At 42.6% G+C, this 20,602-nt stretch overlaps 1 protein-coding gene across 3 annotated transcripts in view; it reads right to left on the bottom strand.

The window, feature by feature from the left end:
* Positions 1 to 20,602, bottom strand: part of SPIN1 (spindlin 1) — an 86,672-nt gene that overhangs the window by 30,812 nt on the left and 35,258 nt on the right. For 2 of the 3 annotated variants that reach the window (XM_066368456.1, XM_066368457.1), the window contains exons 2-3: positions 18,519 to 18,728; positions 478 to 526 (exon numbers count right to left, since the gene is read on the bottom strand). In XM_066368456.1, coding sequence (XP_066224553.1) covers positions 478 to 526; positions 18,519 to 18,570 — 101 coding nt within the window. In that variant the 5' untranslated portion in view covers positions 18,571 to 18,728. The remainder of the gene's footprint in view (positions 1 to 477; positions 527 to 18,518; positions 18,729 to 20,602) is intronic. The other variant, XM_066368458.1, reaches the window with a different exon arrangement.

A 20,602-nucleotide genomic window follows, 5' to 3' on the forward strand; every position in this document is an offset into this window, starting at 1 on the left:
TGTGCTTTCTCTACATTACAAGCTCTTCCTTCATTTGACAATGTTATAAAGCAGGGAGTGTGCCAGGCCAGCCCTGTGCCAGCTAGACCCTGATCGATGAGCTCTGGTTTCTGCCTAAGAGGAGAGGAAATCCTTGTCCAATGGCGGAGCTAACACTCAGAGAGGATGAGGGTCGAGTGCAGCTCTTCCCAACAGAGAAGTGGGGGAGGTTCCTGATGCATTTGCCACAACTGACCTCTGCCATCCATCCAGCCCCCATCAGGCTGGAGGTAGATCCTGACCCAAAGGCTCTGAAAGGCTGAAGGGCAGACCCAGACACATCCAGGCCAAGGCCGAGGGAGTGCCATGAGGGCACGCAAGGCCGGCTGCTGTGAGCCAGGACCTCCTCACGAGGGGAGAGGCCTCACTCGGCTGACCACAAACCCAGAGAACCAAAGGCCACAATGCTACCTAACAGCAAGTTTTAGAGTTGCTTACTTGTGGGACGTCCTTTTCTTCATCATGCTTGCAGACACACCAGCATGGCCTAAAAAAGAAGTGAGTATAAAAGTCAATGAAAACTGGATAAAAAAATAGTTCAAACTCAAAAAGAAATTAACTTATGGAAGCTGCGACGTAAAGCATGAAATGAAAATAAACTGCAAGCAGCCAGTGTAAGAGCCATCTGTTTACTGAACTTTCAGAAAGGAGGGGAGGGTGCTGGAAGAGAGAATGACAGACAATTCACCTCCCTGTACACAGAAAGCCACATCAGTGAACACAAAAATACAGCCAAATAAGAATGGCAATCCTAGCTACAACGTACTGAAAGCTACAGAACCTGTCTTCCTGCCACACAGCACCTAAACATCAGGACAGAGACGTGAACATCTGGACCCTGAGACTGAAGGGACGAGACCCACAGGACCACAGAGCCAGGGAGCAGAGAGCTAGGTTGGGTCGTCCTATACTACCCTGGCTTGCCTTCCCAACAATGTGGGTGATGCTATATGACCCGTGGAGACACGTGGTTCTGCTTACCTGAAAGTCAGAGTAGAGTTGGGGGTGGAGGAGCTGGAAGTTGTGGACAATGAGGTCTCAGAGGGGCTCAGAATACTGAGGGCGGGAGAAGGCTTAAGAAACTAACATGCCAAGGCATGAAGATTGCTCAAAGCCCGTCTAGCCACCTCTCTGAACACAGTGGGGCAGTCAGTAAGAACTAATAAAAGGTGCCCCTCCCTTAACAGGAAGTCTAAAGTAGCCCTAAGGAAAAAAGCTACTCCAGACCCATCCTGTCATCTGCTTCCAAAACACACTTCAATATTCACTAACGGACATCAACAAAACCAAACATACCACAACCAATTTCAAAGGTCTAATGCCCCATCGACAATTACTAGACATACAAGAGTAGACACTATAACCCTATAAAACAAGCAAGATAAGACCAAAATAGTGTTATTAGCAGGCAAGAAATGTGAGAAGCACTATAATAAATATGCTCAAATATCTAAAAGACACAAATACTCCAAACCGAAAAGTGATAAAAAAGCAAATTTTAAAAAAGTAGAGAATACATGATCTGAAAATTTTTTTTAAATCACTGAATGGGCCCTGGCTGGTTGGTTCAGTGGTAGAGCATCGGCCTGGTGTATGGATGTTCCAGGTTTGATTCCTGGTCAGAGCACACAGGAGAAGCACTCACCTGCCTCTATACCCTCCCCCTTTCCTTCTCTCTATCTCTCTCTCTCTCTCTCTCTCTCTCCACTCTCCTGCAGCCATGGCTCAGCTCAACTGGTTCTACCAAGTTGGTCCTGGCCTCCACTTTAGGAACTAAAAATAGCTCAGTTGCCGAGCAACACAGCAACACCCCAGAAGGGAGCCTCTCTGCCTCCCCTCTACTCACTTAAACATATCACTGAATGTGATTAATAGCAGATTTGATCCCATGGATAAAAAGATCAGTGAACAAACCTGAAACACAGCAATACAAAGTATCCAAAATGGAACAATACCAACAAAAACACTGGGAAAACAAACAGCCTCAGTGACCCGTTGGACACACAACATAAATGAAACTGGACTCCACACAAGAAAGGACAGAGGGTAAAGGAAAAAAACAAAGCTGAAAACTGTAATGGCAGAAATTTTCCAGACGTGGTGAGTATACAGCCACACATCCACAAGACCAACATTGCCAAACTAAGATAAAAACACAGAATACTGTGCCAAGGCACATCCTAGTCAAATTTCTGAAAACTAATGACAAAGTTTTTTAAAAACAGCCAAAGTACAAAAGACATTAAAAATAGGGAAAGAGGAAATATTAATTCCAGACTTGTCAGAAACACTGCAAGCCAGAGGATGGTACAACTAAATCTTTTTTTCCTCATGATTTCTTTGGTGTTACTTAAATATGACAAGACTGGTTTTTTAGTATGTAAAAAGTAGTAAATTATTTGGGCATCATCTTTATGTAGAAAAGAACATTCTTAACTAGTGTTCAGCTAAGGGATTAAAGTATATTTTACCTTTATTTTTTAATTTTTTATTGAATTTATTGGGGTAGCTATATAAAAGAGATGATATCAGACAAAGTAATTTTGGGAAACAAAAAATTATTTTAAAATGACAAAAGGATCAATTATTGAAGAAGCCATAACAATCTTAAATGAGTCTAAACCTAATTACAAACTACTAAAATATATAAAGCAAAAATTGACAAGAAAAATTGACATTCCCATACTTAAGAGATTTGAACTCTTTTCTCTCCATGATTAATAATGAGCAGAAAATCAGAAAGGATATACAAGACATGATCAGAAGCAGTCAACCTGAGTTGGTCGACATTTAGAGTAGTAATCCAACAGTGCCAAAACATGCTCCCCCCCAAGTTCAAATGGAATATTAACTCAGATGCACGATATGCTAATTATAATGCAAACTCTCAGGACACTTAAAAAAAAAACTTAAAATCAGATGAAGTACATTCTCTGACCCCATCAGAATTAAAGTAGAAATAAATAATAAGATATATGGAAAGACCCCGATGTTGAAAATGAAAAATCCATGCTCAAAATACAGTATCGTAATGAAAATTCAACCTATTTTGTAATTTAAAAAATGAAAACTATCAAATCAGTAAAATACAGCAAAAGCAGTATTTATCATATAAATCAAAATTCACACTAAGTAATAAGAATATAAAGAAAACAAAAAACTTATTAACCATGAACTCAAACAAAGGGTACCCTGGATGGAGGGAAAAGGTTTCTGAGTTCTCTCTCCATACCCTTAGGTTAAGGCGACCATTTGTAAACAAAAACTTTCGTACTACTGTTACATTCACAATTTTAAAAAGTTAACTGAGACCGAGATCTGTGTGAGACTGCCGTCTAGCTCATAGATAACAGCAGGCACAGCAGTGATGCTGAGCCAAGCTCGCTTCCACTCTGCAGGTCTTCATGCACTCAAAGACGTGGGCAGCTCAGGATGAAGAAAGGTGCCTACTGGAGGGAGAGCAAAGCTACTTGAAGCATTCCTGGGACAACTCTACATTTCAAGCCGGTGAAAATGAGGAGATGAGAAACACAAAGTAGTTGGAAAATACAGTGTTCTATCACGTTTCATCATCACTGCACAGGCTTCAGCCTCCTCCCCTGTCTTCCCATGCTGAGCACACAGGAAAGGGCAGCTGATGTCAGCACTGAGTGCACCCCTAGCCTAACTAACAGACACGTCCCTGTCCACCTGTCCTAGACACAGCTCATCAGGCCCCACATATCCTGACCAAGCTGACTTTACCATTTATAAGAGAATCATGGTTGAAACAATCTTCTACTGATTACTCAAGAAAAGGTAAGCCATTTGTAATTCATCCTTAATTCTTAGGTATGAACGGACAAAGAATGATCAACAGTCACATGACAAAGCCTCAGTGGCACAACTGAGAAGGACGAAAAGAGGCAGCACTACTGCTCACGAAATGTTCCAAGAACTAGAAAGATTTAATGAAGAAAGTAGTATTCTCAAGAAACTGAAGATACTATAGTATCACAAATGGGAACAAGACACTATAAAAAAGGGGGGGGGGGAAGCTCTTGAAAACTAGGAAGAGTCCCTGGCCGCTGGCTCAGTGGATAGAGCATCAGTCCGGTGTATGGACATCCCAGGTTCAATCCCTGGTCAGGGCACACAGGAGAAGAGACCTTCTGCTTCTCTTTCCCACCCCCTCCCCCTTCTCTCTCTCTTCCCCTCCAACAGCCAGTGGCTCGGTTGATTTGAGCATTGACCCCAGAGAGGGTTTGCCAGGTGGATCCTGGTCAGGGCACATGTGGGAGTCTGTCTCACTATCTACCCTCCTCTCACTTAAAAAAACAAAAAGAGGCCCTGGCCGGTTGGCTCAGTGGTAGAGCATTGGCCTGGCGTGCAGGAGTCCCGGGTTCAATTCCCGGCCAGGGCACACAGGAGAAGCACCCATTTGCTTCTCTACCCCTCCCCCTCTCCTTCCTCTCTGTCTCTCTCTCTTGCCCTCCCGCAGCCGAGGCTCCATTGGAGCAAAGTTGGCCCGGGCACTGAGGATGGCTCTGTGGCCTCTGCCTCAGGTGCTAGAATGGCTCTGGTTGCAACAGAGCGACGCCCCAGATGGGCAGAACATTGCCCCCTGGTGGGCATGCCGGGTGGATCCCAGTTGGGCGCATGCGGGAGTCTGTCTGACTGCCTCCCTGTTTCCAACTTCAGAAAGATACAAAAAAAAAAAAAAAAAAAAAAAGAATTATGTAAAATAATGTCCAATTAAAACCGTAGAAGGCAAAAAAAGAATGGAAGACAAAAACTGGAAGAATCAACATGGACAAGAAACAGAACACATTAACAAATAAGGCAAACAATCATTCAACAATTATCTTAATGTCAATGGTCTAACACACCAGTACAAAGACAGATTGTCATAATCCAGCAAAAACCAACATCACACTGTATGTTATCTATGAGAAATTCACTTTAGATATAAAAATACATTTAGGCCAGGCCTAGGATTGCACAGTGGGTAGAGCATCAAACTGGAGCGCTGAGGTTGCCAGTTCCAAATCCTGGGCTTGCTCAGTCAACATACATACAACAAGCAACCAATGAACAACTGAAATGAGGTAACTATGAGTTGAAACTTCTTGCCCCCCTCTCCCTGTAAAAGCAATAAATAAAACCTTAAAAAAAAAAAAGATGCATTTAGATTAAAAGTAAAGAGATGGAAAATATATACTATTGCTAACAATGACTAAAATAGGTTAACCAGTGGTGGTGCATTAGATTGAGCTTCGGCTCAGGACGCTGAGAGCTCCAGTTCATAACCTCAAGGTTGCCAGCTAAAGCACAGGCTCATCAGCTTGACCAAGGGGCCACTGGCTGGGCATGACAACCTCCCATCAAGGCATATATGAGAAGCAATCAATAAACAACTAAAGTGAAGCAATTACAAGTTGATGCTTCTTACCTCTCTATCCTCCTCCCGCCTTCCTTTCTCTCTCTCTCTCTCTCTCTCTCTCTCTCTCTCGAAAAACAAAACAAAAAGCAGGAATAGCTATACTAATATCAAGCAAGGACTGTCACTGGGAATAATGAGAAGCATTCCACTATGACAAAGATGTCAATCCTCAAACAAGACATATCAATTCTCACTGTGTACATACCTAACAAACTATAGGAGGCAAAACTGACAGAACCACAAGGAAAAACAGAGACTGATATGTCTCTACCACACACAGACAGTCCAACCAGCTCACAGTTCATCTGCACAGCGATCTCTATCCACTATTTCAGGGGTCCCCAAACTTTTTACACAGGGAGCCAGTTCACTGTCCCTCAGATCGTTGGAGGGCCGGACTATAAAAAAAAACTATGAACAAATCCCTATGCACATTGCACATATCTTATTTTAAAGTAAAAAAACAAAACGGGAACAAATACAATATTTAAAATAAAGAGCAAGTAAATTTAAATCAACAAACTGACCAGTAGTTCAATGGGAACTATGGCCTGCTTTTGGCTAATGAGATGGTCAATGTCCGGTTCCATTATTTGTCACTGCTAGCCGTAACAAGTGATATGACACGACACGCTTCCGGAGCCCTGATGCATGCGTCCCACCGGAAGTAGTACTGTACGTGAATGACGCCGCGCTTTGCGGCGCCACCACATACAGTGCTCCTCTCACTGACCACCAATGAAAGAGGTGCCCCTTCCGGAAGTGTGGTGGGGGCCGGATAAATGGCCTCAGGGAACCACATGAGGCCTGCGGGCCGTAGTTTAGGGACCCCTGCGCTACTTCATCCAACAACAGCAGAACACACCTTCTCAAGCTCCCAAGAAGCATTCACCAAGACAGATCACATTCTGGACCATAAAACACACATTAATAAGTTTAAAAGAATAGAAATCAGCCTGACCAGGCGTTGACACAGTGGATAGAGCGTCGGACTGGGATGCAGAGAACCCGGGTTCAAGACCCTGAGGTCGCCAGCTTGAGTAAGGCCTCATCTGGTTTGAGGAAAAGCCCACCAGCTTGAACCCAAGGTCGCTGGCTCCAGCAAGAAATTACTCGGTCTGCTGAAGGCCCATGGTCAAGGCACATATAGAAAGCAATCAATGAACAACTAAGGTGTTGCAATGTGCAATGAAAAACTAATGACTGATGCTTCTCATCTCTCTCCATTCCTGTCTGTCTGTTCCTGTCTATCCCTCTCTCTAACTCACTCTCTGTCTCTGTAAAAAATAAATAAATAAATAAAAAAGAATAGAAATCACAGCATGTATGCTCTTAGACTACAATATAATCAAACTAGGTTCAGTAACAGAAAAATAGCAGGAAAATCCCAAACTACTTGGGATATTAACCAACACATAAGAAAAGTTTTAAAATATTCTGAACTAAATGAAACTATAACTTACCAAAATTTGTGGAATGCATAGAAAGCAGTGTTTAAAAGGAAATTTATAACTGAATGTATACAGCACTGAAACATTTCATCAAAGGGAAAATGTAAATGATCCAAAATTTAAAAAGCTAAGCTTCCATCTTAGGAAAATAAAAAAAGAAGAGCAAATTAAATGCAAATAAGCAGAGGAAAACACATTTAAAAAAATCAAAATTTAAAACAGGAAATAAACAGAAAAACCAACAAAATCAAGAGCTGGTTCCTTGACAAGATCAATATTGATAAATCTCTTGCCAGGATGACTAAGAACAAAGAGAGAAGACACAAATCACTAAATGAGAAAGAAATGCAAGAAAGGACATCACTGCAGACAAGATACACATGAGGTACACTACAAATCGGATGAAAGAAATGAAAGAACTATAGCCTGACCAGGCAGTGGCACAGTGGATAGTGTTGGACTCGGATGCAGAGGACCCAGGTTGGAAACCCCCAGGTCACTGGCTTGAGCGTGGGCTCATCCAGCTAGAGTGCAGGCTCACCAGCTTGAGCTCAGGGTCTCCAGCTTGAGCGTGGGATCATAGATCCCAAGGTTACTGGCTTGAGCAAGGGGTCACTAGCTCTGCTGTAACCACCTCACCACCCCCGCCCCCATCACAGCACATATGAGAAAGCAATCGATCAACACGAAGGTGCCGCAACAAAGACTCAATGCCACTCACCTCTCTCTCTTCCTGACTGTCCCTCTCTCTCTCACCAAAAAAAAACAAAACAAAAAAAAAAACTATAAACACAGACAGATATTCCATGTTGACGGACAGGAAGACAATATTATTAAGATGTCAGTTCTGCCTGACCAGGCGGTAGCACAGTGGATAAAGCATTGACTGGGATGTGGAGGACTCAGGTTCAAAACCCTGAGGTCGTCAGGTTGAGTACGGGCTCATCCAGCTTGAGCGTGGGGTCAACGGCTTGGCATGGGACCAAAGACGTGACTCCATGGTCGCTGGCTTGAGCCCAAGGTCACTGGCTTGAGGAAGGGGTCACTTGTTCTGCTGAGCCCCACCTGGGCAAGGCACACATGAGAAAACAATTAGTGAAAAACGAAGGAGCCTCAACAAAGAATTGATGCTTCTCATCTCTCTCCCTTCCTGTCTGTCCCTATCTGTCCCTCTCTGTCAAAAAAATAAAAAGAAGCCCTGGCTGGTTGGCTCAGTGGTAGAGCGTTGGCCTAGCGTGCAGGAGTCCTGGGTTCGATTCCCAGCCAAGGCACACAGGAAAAGTGCCCATCTGCTTCTCCACCCCTCCCCCTCTCCTTCCTCTCTGTCTCTCTCTTCCCCTCCCACAGCCAAGGCTCCATTGGAGCAAAGTTGGCCCGGGCACTGAGGATGGCTCTATGGCCTCTGCCTCAGGCACTAGAATGGCTCTGGTTGCAACAGAGCGATGCCCCAAATGGGCAGAGCATCGCCCCCTGGTGGGTGTGCCGGGTGGATCCCGGTCGGGCGCATGCAGGAGTCTGTCTGACTGCCTCCCGGTTTCCAATTTCAGAAAAATACAACAACAAAAAAAAAAAGGACACAAAAAAAGAAAAAAGCCCTGGCCGGCTGGCTCAGTGGTAGAGCGTCGGCCTGGCGTGCAGAAGTCCCGGGTTCGATTCCCGGCCAGGGCACACAGGAGAAGCACCCCATCTGCTTCTCCACCCCTTCCCCTCTCCTTCCTCTCTGTCTCTCTCTTCCCCTCCCGCAGCCGAGGCTCCATTGGAGCAAAGATGGCCCGGGCGCTGGGGATGGCTCCTTGGCCTCTGCCCCAGGCGCTAGAGTGGCTCTGGTCGCGGCAGAGCGACTCCCCGGAGGGGCAGAGCATCGCCCCCTGGTGGGCAGAGCGTTGCCCCTGGTGGGCGTGCCGGGTGGATCCCGATCGGGCGCATGCGTGAGTCTGTCTGACTGTCTCTCCCTGTTTCCAGCTTCAGAAAAAGAAAAAGAAAAATAGGATGTCAGTTCTTTCCAACTTGATCTACAGAGTCAATGCATTCCCTAACAAAATCCTAGCAAGTTATTCTGTAGCTATATAAAAGAACTAATTCCAAAGTTAGTAAGGAGGAAAGGCAACATACGGAATAGCAAATAAAATACTGAAGTCAAAAGAAGTTGGAGGACTGACACTACCCCACTTCAAGACTTACTCTAAAGACTCATTAAATGAAAAACTGCTCTGTGAAAGACATTTTTAAGGGAATAAGAAGACAAGAGAATGAGAAGACTAGGAAAAAATATTTGCAAAAGACATCTGAAAACAATTTGTTATCTAAAGATATACAAAGAACTTTTTAGATTCGGCAGTAAAAAATGACCGGATTAAAAAATGGGCCAATCCCTGGCTGCATAGCTCAGTTAAGAGAATCATCCTAAAAACGCAGAGGTTGGTTTGATCCCTGGGCCAGGGAACATACAGGAACAGATCTATGTTCATTTCTATCTCCCTTCCTCCCCCCTTCCTTTTTTTAAAATCAATCAATAATTTTTTTTTAATGGGCCAAATACCCTTATAAAAACCTCACTGCGGATGATCTAGAAATAGCAAACAAGCCTTCAAAAAATGCTTCACATTGTTATGTCATCAAGGAACTGGAAACCCAAAACAATGAGACACCACTGCACAGCTATCAGAATGGTGAGTATCCAGGACAACACCACCCAATGCCAACCAGGATGCAGAGCAACAGCAACTCTCACTCATCGCCACGGGAAATGTAAATCTGGCAATTTCTTATAAAACTAAACGTACTCTTACTATATGACCCAGAAATTATGCTCCTTAGCATTTACCCAAAGGAACTGAAAATATGCCCACACAAATATATGAACACAGATGTCTATAGTAGCTTTATTCATAATTGTCAAAACTTGAAAGTAACCAGGATGTCCTTCAGTAGGACAATAAAAAGCCAGTGGTTGAAGGTATTAAGAATCACAAATTGGCCTGACCTGTGGTGGCGCAGTGGATAAAACGTCGACCTGGAAATGTTGAGGTCGCCGGTTCGAAACCCTGGGCTTGCCTGGTCAAGGCACATATGGGAGTTGATGCTTCCAGCTCCTCCCCCCTTCTCTCTCTCTCTGTCTCTCTCTCTCCCTCTCTCTGTCCTCTCTAAAAATGAATAAATAAAAATAAAAAATAAAAAATAAAAAAAAAAGAATCACAAATTGGTACAAATACTGATCAACTTACGACCTATGCAACTTATGACCATTCGACTTTAGGACCACAATCACTAGCCATGGCTGCTCTGTGTCTGGCAGCTCAAGCGTTGCCCAGCTGGGCATACGACAGTGCGGACCAGCCTCCGGCAGCACTACCATCTCCACGTGCACCATTTCAACTGTTATCCCAGACTCAGTACAGCAATTTGTTTTGTGTCTTGAATGTTTTGTGTCTTGACCCCTCCCCCAAGATGTCTACCAAGAGGAATTGTCTTTGCAAATATTAAACCAGTTGTACTGGTAATGCAGTGTTTTATTTAAACCTGACGGATGTAAAAATAAGAAAAAAATGGTGTAGAGATGATACAAATGGCATAAAATGAACAAAGAAAATTATGATATATAATAATGAAAGAAAATTATGATAAAATATGACTTAAAGATTTTATAACATCATTTCACAGTACTCTACATATAGCCTACTCAACCTACAACCAAACCGTGTTACGACTGGTCTGTCAGAACCAATCGTGGTTGTTAAGTCGAGCACTAGCTGTAGTTACAGAATAGTCATGAGGATGTAAAGTACAGCATAGGGCATATGGTCAATAATATTGTAATAGCTGTGTGTGGTATCAGATGGGTGCTAGACTTACCAGGAACAATCACTTAATAAGTTATATAAATGTCTAACCACTATGCCGTACACCTGAAACTAATACAATATTGAATGTCAACTGTAATTCAAAAAGAATTTAAAAAGTCAGTGATTGCCAGGGGTTAAGGAGGAAGAAGGGATGAATATTTGGAACACAAAGATTTTTAGGGCAATAAGACTGCGTATGATGTCCATAATGGTGGATACGTTATCAATATATATTTGTTAAAACTCAAAGAATGTCTACTACAAAGAGTGACCCTAAGGTAAACTCTTTGACTCGGAGGGATGATGGGTCAGTGTAGGCTGATCAACTGTAACAAGTGTACATTCTGGTGTGAGACTCGGCTAGTGGGGGAAGCTGGGGAGAGGAAGGGGGTATATGAGAAATCGTTGTACTCTCTGCTTGGCTTTGCTGTCAACTTAAATCTGTTCTTAAAAAAATAAAGTGCAAGTCCTTTTTAGAAAAATGAAGAGGTACTTAAGACTTATTCTTCCACCATCAAAACTGAACTAGACAAGAAACATGTGATGCCTTCAAAGTTGAGGTAAAAGGATTTTGAACTCTGTACCCAAGAAAATTACCAACTGACATTTACATTCATGTGTGGCCTCAGAATTCACATCTCATACAGGTCTCTCAACATTCTGGAGGAAACCCTTCAGAAAACAGAGAGAAAGCACCATAAACACTCGGGAGCTGAGAAACCATGGACCTAGCCCTAGAGTGCAGAGGTCCAAAGCTGACTGAGGCCCAAATCAAATTGTCGCAACATAGTGAGAAGATAAATTATTCCCAACAAAAAGATCAATTAACTTGAACATTTTTCAAAAGAGCTTCTGAAAGGATATTAAAGGGTGAGATAAATACAGAAAAAGAAAGGCCAAAGAGGCCCTTACAAGACAAGATATTTAGCCTCACACTTAAAACTACACTGAGACGCAACATATCTCACTCATGAGATGGACAAAAACCCATGTAGCTGTCAGCATAGTACTCTGGCAAGACTGTGAGAGAGAAACGTTTACATACAGCTCACTGGAGGGATGAAAAACAGCACATGGCTATGGAGGGGAACCTGGCGGCATCTCACAGAACTACACAGACACTAGGACTTAATTATACTGCTGAGCATATACCCCAATGACACACTGGCCAGACCTATGGACCAGTCTATTCACTGCGGTTATTACTAATAGCCCAAGAGTAGAAACAACCCAAATGTCCAAATAACCAACTACTGAGCAAACTAATATGGTACTAACGCACCTGGAATTTTTTAAAGATTTTACTTATTGATCTTTTAGAAAGAGGAGAGAGAGAAAGAGGAGAGAGAGAGAGAAAAGAGAGGGGGGGGGCAGAACGGAGGAAGGAGATGGAAGCATCAATTCATTACATCTCGCATGTTCCTTGACTGGGCAAGCCCAGGGTCTCGAACTGGCGACCTCAGCATTCCAGGTTAATATTCCACCCACTGCGCCACCACAGGTCAGTTCACACCTGAAATTCTATGCAGTTGTAAAGAGCTGTAAGGAGGATCCATACACTGCTGAGGAGTGGTCACCAAGACACACACTTAAGTGGAAAACACAAGTAACAAGACAGGATGGGCGTTTGCATATTCAGTGGGCACACTGACAGTCAGTTTGTAAAGGAAAGTAGCTTGTGTCGCCCATTGGAGCACCACAGGTTCTTCAGTAGAAACAAAAAAGAAGGTAGCTTACACCTATTTGTTGACTGAAGTGAAAAAGAAACAGCTGTGTTTACAAAATAAACTGTTCTAGGCATAAAAAAAAAACACATACGCTCAAACTGTTCTAACAGAAGCTCATTCAGACACATGTTCCAAAATTACCAACTTTTAACTGTGTGTGAACTCAGATGTCCCGAAGATAAAGACGAAATCTGTTCCAGCAACTCATTTGAATTAGAAATGCTCAGCAATGCCCTCCACACCACACTCACCACTTTCAACCCTATCAATTCACTCATTCCTCCCATGGGGGCACCTCTTCCTCTTGTGAGGTTCCCCTGGGAAGCTGTCAAGGTGTCACTCTCTCTAATGCTCAGCAATTTCAAAAGCCCAGCTTTGAATGAGCAGCAGTGGTCTCGGGGATACCCACTGCAACAGATGGTAAAGGAGTATGACTTTATAACTTTTAGGGAGAAAAGATGTGATGAAGTGAAGATGTGTGTGTGTGTTAAGAGATGTGATGAATCTTCTCATACTACCAGCAGGAAATTTGAAATCTCATCTCTAGAGAAAACGCCCACATATGCTGACACATGGAGGTCCCATACTGTACAGAAGGTCCACCAGGCAGCAAGGTCACTTGCACACACAGGCCAATCAGTGTCCTGTGCTGTGCTAGGGGATCTGCCTTGGACGGAAAGTGATTTGAGGAAAACATCCAGGTGAAACCCAAAGACTAAAAGTCAAGAGACACAAAGACACACATAAGAGGTGGAGAAATTCCAGAACGGCTTTCTTAAAATACTTTACAGCCTCAGACATATAAGCTAGTTGCAGATATGAAATGCAGAAATTTAATATGCTTACTGATGAAAGGATGAAAATGAGTAATTGAAGATTAAAAAAAAAATTCAACCTAAGAAGCACAACATCCAAGTAGCATACATTCCAGACCAAACAAGGAAATGAAACACAATCAGAAAAGTAGCATAGGCCCTGGCCGGCTGGCTCAACAGGAGAGCATCAGCCCGGCTTGTGGAAGTCCCGGGTTTGATTACCGGCCAGAGCACACAGGAGAATCGCCCATCATCTGCTTCTCAACCCTTCCCCCTCTCCTTTTTCTGTCTCTCTCTTCCCCTCCAGCAGCCAAGGCTCCACGGGAGCAAAGTCGGCCCGGGAGCTGAGGAAGGCTCCATAGCCTCCGTCTCAGGTGCTAGAACAGCTCCGACTGCAACAGAGCAATGCCCCAAAGGGGCCGAGCATCACCCCCTGGCGGGCCATGCTGGGTGGATCCTGGTCAGGCGCATGCGGGAGTCTGTCTGTCAGCCTCACCACCCTACTCCCCACCTCACCCCCGCTTCGGAAAAATACAAAAGAAAAAAAGTAACACAACTGCACAGAGTGAAAGAATGCATCCGAGGGCTAAGGGCGTCTGAAACAAATGAAGAAGACCCACATAAAGATATGCTGTCAATAAGTTTCTAGAGGAGGGAGAACGACTAGACACATACAAGGGTTCAGAAACGAAATGGCATCCAACTTCCCCAAATGGCAACGCTGGGCTTTCAAAGACGATAAATGGAGCAATTCCTAGAAAAGTCTGGATCAAAGTCATCTCCAAAGCAGAACCTATTACCAGACCAAAGACCGAGCATGAGAACAGGATAAGAAATGTCAATGAAAAGTCTCAAAAAAAATTTCATCAGCCCAGGCCGGTTGGCTCAGCAGTAGAGCGTCGGCCTAGCGTGCGGAGGACCCGGGTTGATTCCCAGCCAGGGCACACAGGAGAAGCGTCCATTTGCTTCTCCACCCCTCCGCCGCGCTTTCCTCTCTGTCTCTCTCTTCCCCTCCCGCAGCCAAGGCTCCATTGGAGCAAAGTTGGCCCGGGCGCTGGGGGTGGCTCTGTGGCCTCTGCCCCAGGCGCTAGAGTGGCTCTGGTCGCAACATGGCGACGCCCAGGATGGGCAGAGCATCGCCCCCTGGTGGGCAGAGCGTCACCCCATGGTGGGCGTGCCGGGTGGATCCCGGTCGGGCGCATGCGGGAGTCTGTCTGACTGTCTCTCCCTGTTTCCAGCTTCAGAAAAATGAAAAAAAAAAAAAAATTCATCTTCTATATGCATTTCTGAAAAATTAATAGAAATAATTTCAAACATGCACAAAAGTAAAGAATGTGAGTAACATGACAAAGATTCTACATCTCCAGCTTTAACAATCAACTTACTACCTCCTCTTAAAAGGCCTGGCCAAGGAACAGGAGAATCCAGTATGTGCAAGCAAAAGGAATCTCAGGGTGACATCGTTGCAGCAGGTGGAGAAAGCAATCAAACAGCTTAGAAAAGGACAGAAGACACTAAACACTCTAAGAAAATCACACACAGATGAATCTATCACACTTGATGTGCAAAAAATTATGACAGGACGTTTATAAAGCTGTTGGAGAGTTTAAAAGACTTCAAGTTATAAAGACATTTTAGCAAATTGTATATTAAAATAAAATGCCTGAACTCCAGGAAAAACAAAACGTGCAAAGAAAAAAGTAATCATACTGCCATTATTTGGCACAAACTGCTAAGTATTTACACAGCAATTATAATAGAAACAATAAATATAATTTTAGTCAAACTCTTTGTTAGGAGGCTTCTGGGAGGGAAATGTTATGTGATCAAGCCAAAATCCTCACCAGATATTGTGATAGGATTGCTAGAGCTCCATCCCTAAACACAGAGGTTGCCAGATCCCGTCCCTGGTCAGGACACTTACAGAATGGATCGCTGTTATCCTCTAATTAGTAAATAAAAATTTTTAAAAAATAAAATAAAATTGTCAGAATAAGAGAAATCTGTATACTTATATTTACAAATTTTGAAGATAATAATCAGAATAAATGGAACTTACTCTTTGCTCTAAATCTTTGGCACTATTTGACTATTTCAACAGTGAATTTTTATTAATTTTATCAAATTAATAAAATAAGTCTATAAAATTTATCAAAATAAAAGTTTTTTAAATATTTAAATTCAATATAGCAAAAATTAATTGTTAAATCTGAGTGCTAGGTGCATGAATATCTATTATTACCATTCCTTGTATGTAACACTCTTGATTAAAATATGTCATAAAAGGAGAAAAACTGCAGCCTTTGGTAAACTAGTGAAAATGGAGGCTAAATCTAGGGTAAAAACATGAAAAGAGTTGTATGGTATAGAAGGACTTGCCACCTGAGAGATGGTACCAGTGGAGCCACCCTCAACGCTGGAACGCCTCCCTGGGCTTCCTGTTCTATAAGAAAAAGAAACCCCTCTTCCGATGAACTTTATTTGTAAAGGGCACACTCATTACAGATAGGGATTTAACAGCAACAGACCCTTGCCTTTGTTAACAGAATACTGATCAAGGAGTATGCAAAACTCTAAAATCACTCAATAGTGAAAACTAGTATGACCTCAAGGTCTAACAATGAACTTAGAGCCCCCTTCCATTTTAGTTTTACAGCATATGCTCTATGAGGAAGAGTAAGAAGATATAAGATCTCACTATTGTTTGTGCTACCACTAAGTCTCATCTCTTTAATGCCAAGGCTCAAAAAACACTTCGCTGATCACACGAATCACTGCCTTCCAGAAAAGGGGCTTCCTTTCTGTAAAGTGTAGGTTTCCATGAACTTATTTTAAAATTGTATCCTGAACCTGTGTTTAGCAATACCAAAAACAACAAGCTTATTTAAATTAGTTGGGAAAAATCTACCAATCCATCTTTATCAGACTGCTGCTGACTGACTCAATTTTCAACTGGTTGTTAATGCTCCTAAAATGAAGACACGACTCCAGGACTTGGGCTCCAGAACTAGGTAGGAAATGTGAGACAGGGAAGCAAAAGCCACCACACAGATTCTAGCATTTCAAATCATCAATTATGAAGAGCCAACTACTGTCAAGTTCTCTTTGATTCCTTTATGGAAATGAATATTTCTTCACCAATATCTACCAACTTCAGCCCTTCACCCCCCCCTTCCATAAATCTCTGTGTGAACTCAATTTTTTTTAATTTATTCACTTTAGAGAGGAGAGAGAGAGACAGAGAGAGAGAGAGAGAGAGAAAGAGAGAGAGAGAAAGAAGGGGGGGAGGAGCTGGAAGCATCAACTCCCATATGTGCCTTGACCAGGCAAGCCCAGGGTTTCGAACCGGCAACCTCAGCATTTCCAGGTCGACGCTTTATCCACTGCACCACCACAAGTCAGGCCTGAACTCAACTTTTTAATATCATAAATACCTCATCAGATTGCTACAGGAGCCATGCAAAAAACTTAACAGCAGAAGCAAAGGGGTAAGTAATATCTCGTTTACTGTATGTTGAGCATAAAGTTACTAGTTTGGGGACCCCTTAAAATACCAAATATAAAAATTAAAGTTAAAATACATATATATAAAAGACCAAAGTACTGGCCAGCATTAACGATCTCTCCCTCAGAGATAATAACATCTCCTGGTTTAGCGCCTTCACTCACTTATACCATACCACACATTGCTCTGGTGAGAGCACTCTCCTCCTAAGATGACTTCAAGATCAGTAAGAAAATAGGAATGTTGAATTTGGAATGGTGTGCACAAAAAGAACTTTGGAATATCAAACTATTTCATATTTTTTTAACGATTTTAATTACTGATTTTTTAGAGAGAGGATGGAGAGAAAGAAAGGCAGGGGGAGGATTGAGAAGCATCAAATTATAAGTAGTTGCTTCTCTTTTTGCCTTGACCAGGCAAGCCTGGAGTTCTGAACTGGACACCTCAGCGATCCAGGTGGACGCTCTGTTCACTGCACCATCACAGGACAAACTCTTTTAAAATGACAAAAATGTGGAAGGTTTCACTAGTCAACCAAAACCTGACATTTTTACAACAAATGAACTAAAATAACTATTTTACTGTGAACAGGGTCGTCACCAGCAATGCATCTGCACAGGAGCACCTGGCTTAGCACCGGACACACAAGCTCATTAATTCCTCATAACACCTCCAACCCAGCACAGACCAACAGTCCCCACTGATCAGATGAGAAAAACCGAGCCCTCAAGCACACTGACATTCATACAGCTAATGAGAACACGACAGAGCTGACGGGAGCTGGGACCTGAACAGCCCTCAGATGACTGAAACTTCAGTCTGTCATGGCTATAGGAAGTTCATTACCTCAATATTATCATTATAATATGAGAGAAATTAAGATCAAAAAGAGATAATGGGTCCTTAAAATTGTGAATCCCTGTGGCTCATCTATAAAGGAATTCCATATAATCTAGTTAATAAATATAAGAAATAGTTCTAAATTACATAGCAACCATTTCTGTAAGATTAATAATTTCACTAGCACAATTCTCAGATTCAGTTATCAAAGAAGCTTAAAATGTATGACAGGCTTTTTTCAACATTCATATGTATTTCTGGAATGGAAAAGAACCTGAGTCCCACAGAAAATATCACTTACCTATTTTATCATAGAACCTATTAAGACTTTTTTTGTGTGTGAGAGTAAAAATCATGCCATCTAAACTTCTTTCGTAGTTGTCTTAGCTAGCTACATTCCATAAAAAATAATTTCTATTAAATATTAATTTTCATACATTTCATTCCAGTCAAGTTCTTCCAAATAAATATACAAAAACTCAGTTTATCTTTTTTCCTTCAAATTTTTAATAAATATCTTAAATCATACCAAACCTAATATTCATCTACTCACCTTACTTTCACTTCCTCCTTCGAAAAGAAATGTCAACTCCTTTATTTACTATAACCCTATTAACTATATATTTGCCGCTCACTTGCTACATTTACTGAGCATCTGTAACCTGCTAGAAGGCAGAACACAGGCAGAACAGTATGATCCTGCCTCTCAAAAAAACTACACCTGCTGTTCTGCATGTGTGCATAAGAGATACTGGAAATCACAAAGCTTTAAGAAGTACAAACCACTAGGAATTATATAAAAGTATTCCTCAACTTTACAACTAAGTTCAGTTTATCACACTAAGGTATGCAGAGAACAGAGAACCACACTGCCTACCTGCATCAGCTCTGGACCGCTGGCCAGGTGTCTTCCCGAATGGGGTCTTCATTCATCTGTGTTTAAGTGAGCAGCAGAGCTGCTGAACTAGGGTGAAAATTCAGTGTGCTCCAATTAAAAAGTGTGCACAGAATTTCAGTGTTCTTGTTAATCCATCATCCAAGTGCCTCTTTTACAAGTCCAGCAAAAATACGTGAAATCATAAGCACTCTGTAAAATAGTGGAATAACAGTTTGTTACTACAGTATCACAAGAATAAGATTACCCGAGTCAGCCATCAAACATGACATCAGATTTTAAGAATAATGTTGCCTAGAATGCACCCTGCCCAGAAAGAAACGAACTTTATTTCCTCAGACCGGGGCACCCAGGACAGCGCAGAGTTAGGGAAAAAAAAGGAAGTGCTAGACTCTTCAATGAGGAAGTCTGGGGCATCTGCAAGAACCCAAAGTACATTCCTTTCAGGTCAACTGGAACCCAATCTAGCACCCAGCTTCACTCAGTGTGACTCGAGCCATTTTGTTGCTGAAGTTTGAAAAGGGCAGTGCTGGGGTGTCAGAAAAGATTTAGATTGGCATGGCTCATCTCAAGTGGAAACAATGAATGACCCACTGACCCATCACATGAAGGCAGTGAGTGCCATGTGAGGTCGAGACAGAAAGGGCGGAACAACAGCTAGAGAGGGGACAACACAGGAATCAAATTCAAGACAGAGCTACAGACTCAGGAGGCTAGGAGGACAGGAAGACAGAGGCCTTGTACAAGAGAAAACAATCTCAGCCAACCAGATTTGGCAGTTCCCTTTCTGCTCCTAAGCTTCCAGAAACCCAAGGAAAAGACCCAGTAACTTTGGAGGCACCTCAAAGAAACATCCAGCTCATGTAAAAGTTAAGTTATCTTGCAGAAGCAGTTTATCATTTAAACCAAATTTTGTTCCAGTTTTAGTCCACATAGCAAGACATCCATGGAGACATATTCTCATAAAACATGAAAATGTCTATGCCAATTTCATTTAACCACATGACTACACTTGGCTCTCCTGTATCAGTCTTCACATCTGCACTTTATGACTCTGTGTCCATAGCGTAAGAATTAAAGGCAGAGCAGCACTGGACTCTGCCAGGCTGTCTCCCAAAACTCCTATCACAGTTGTGCTCTGGGTCCTGCCTTGGATCGCCAGTGAAGCTGCAGGCATGGAAAAAAAAATAACTAAAGGCAATACATACTGAAATAATTTTCTAGAAACTAAAATATACTGAAATAGTTAAAAATAATTAATTTAAAAGCCTAATTAATGAGGGAGAAAGGAACCAGTTTAACTGGTAAAAATTCTTAATCATATAAAACATATTCAAGGAAGATAGATTTAAAAGCAAATGAACTGTATAACTAATTCATTCAATAAATATTCACTGAGTGCCAAATGCTTGGAAATTTTATGTAGGAGGTGAGAGACAGTACAAAAGTAAGTAGAATAGCATCTCAAGTGGCAATAAGTAATCCTAAGAAAGACACAGGAATAGACCTTCTCTGGAGGGAACTCTTTCCCAGGTGAGGTCCACGTGCCCTTCCTAAGAACTACACCAGCCTGCTTCACAGCCCCAAAGGCCTAGGAGACAGAGCCTGGGCAACACTGCCAGGACGATTGGTCACGCATCTTTCCCTTAGTACACCCAAAACCACGCGAACCTCACATCCCTCCAGCAACAGACATCTCAGCTTTCCTCATCAAACTCTCCCCTCCCCACATTAATCTCTCACACCTACTGGGACCCCACCGCGCTCCCCTCCCCCACTGATCTCCCCTGGTCTACCTTCCAGAAGGCAGTCTGCCTTGAGCAAGTCTGTCCAGGGTCCCATCTGTCCAGCAGCTCTCTGCAGAGCTGTTGTGTATGCTCCCCACTTTCTGTACTTATAGCCTCTCCTGTGCTAACTCCCCACATGAAGGAATGTGTCACAACTCCAGTAACAGCAGCCGTCCTTTCTGCTGCTCTTTTCCTAGTAATCCTCATCTGCACACATTTTGAGGACTTTAGTGTACCTCCTTTTCCATCACTGTCATCATATTCTTGCCAACATATGAA

The sequence above is a fragment of the Saccopteryx leptura genome, chromosome 2, assembly GCF_036850995.1.
Source record: "Saccopteryx leptura isolate mSacLep1 chromosome 2, mSacLep1_pri_phased_curated, whole genome shotgun sequence".
Taxonomy (NCBI): Eukaryota; Metazoa; Chordata; class Mammalia; order Chiroptera; family Emballonuridae; genus Saccopteryx; species Saccopteryx leptura.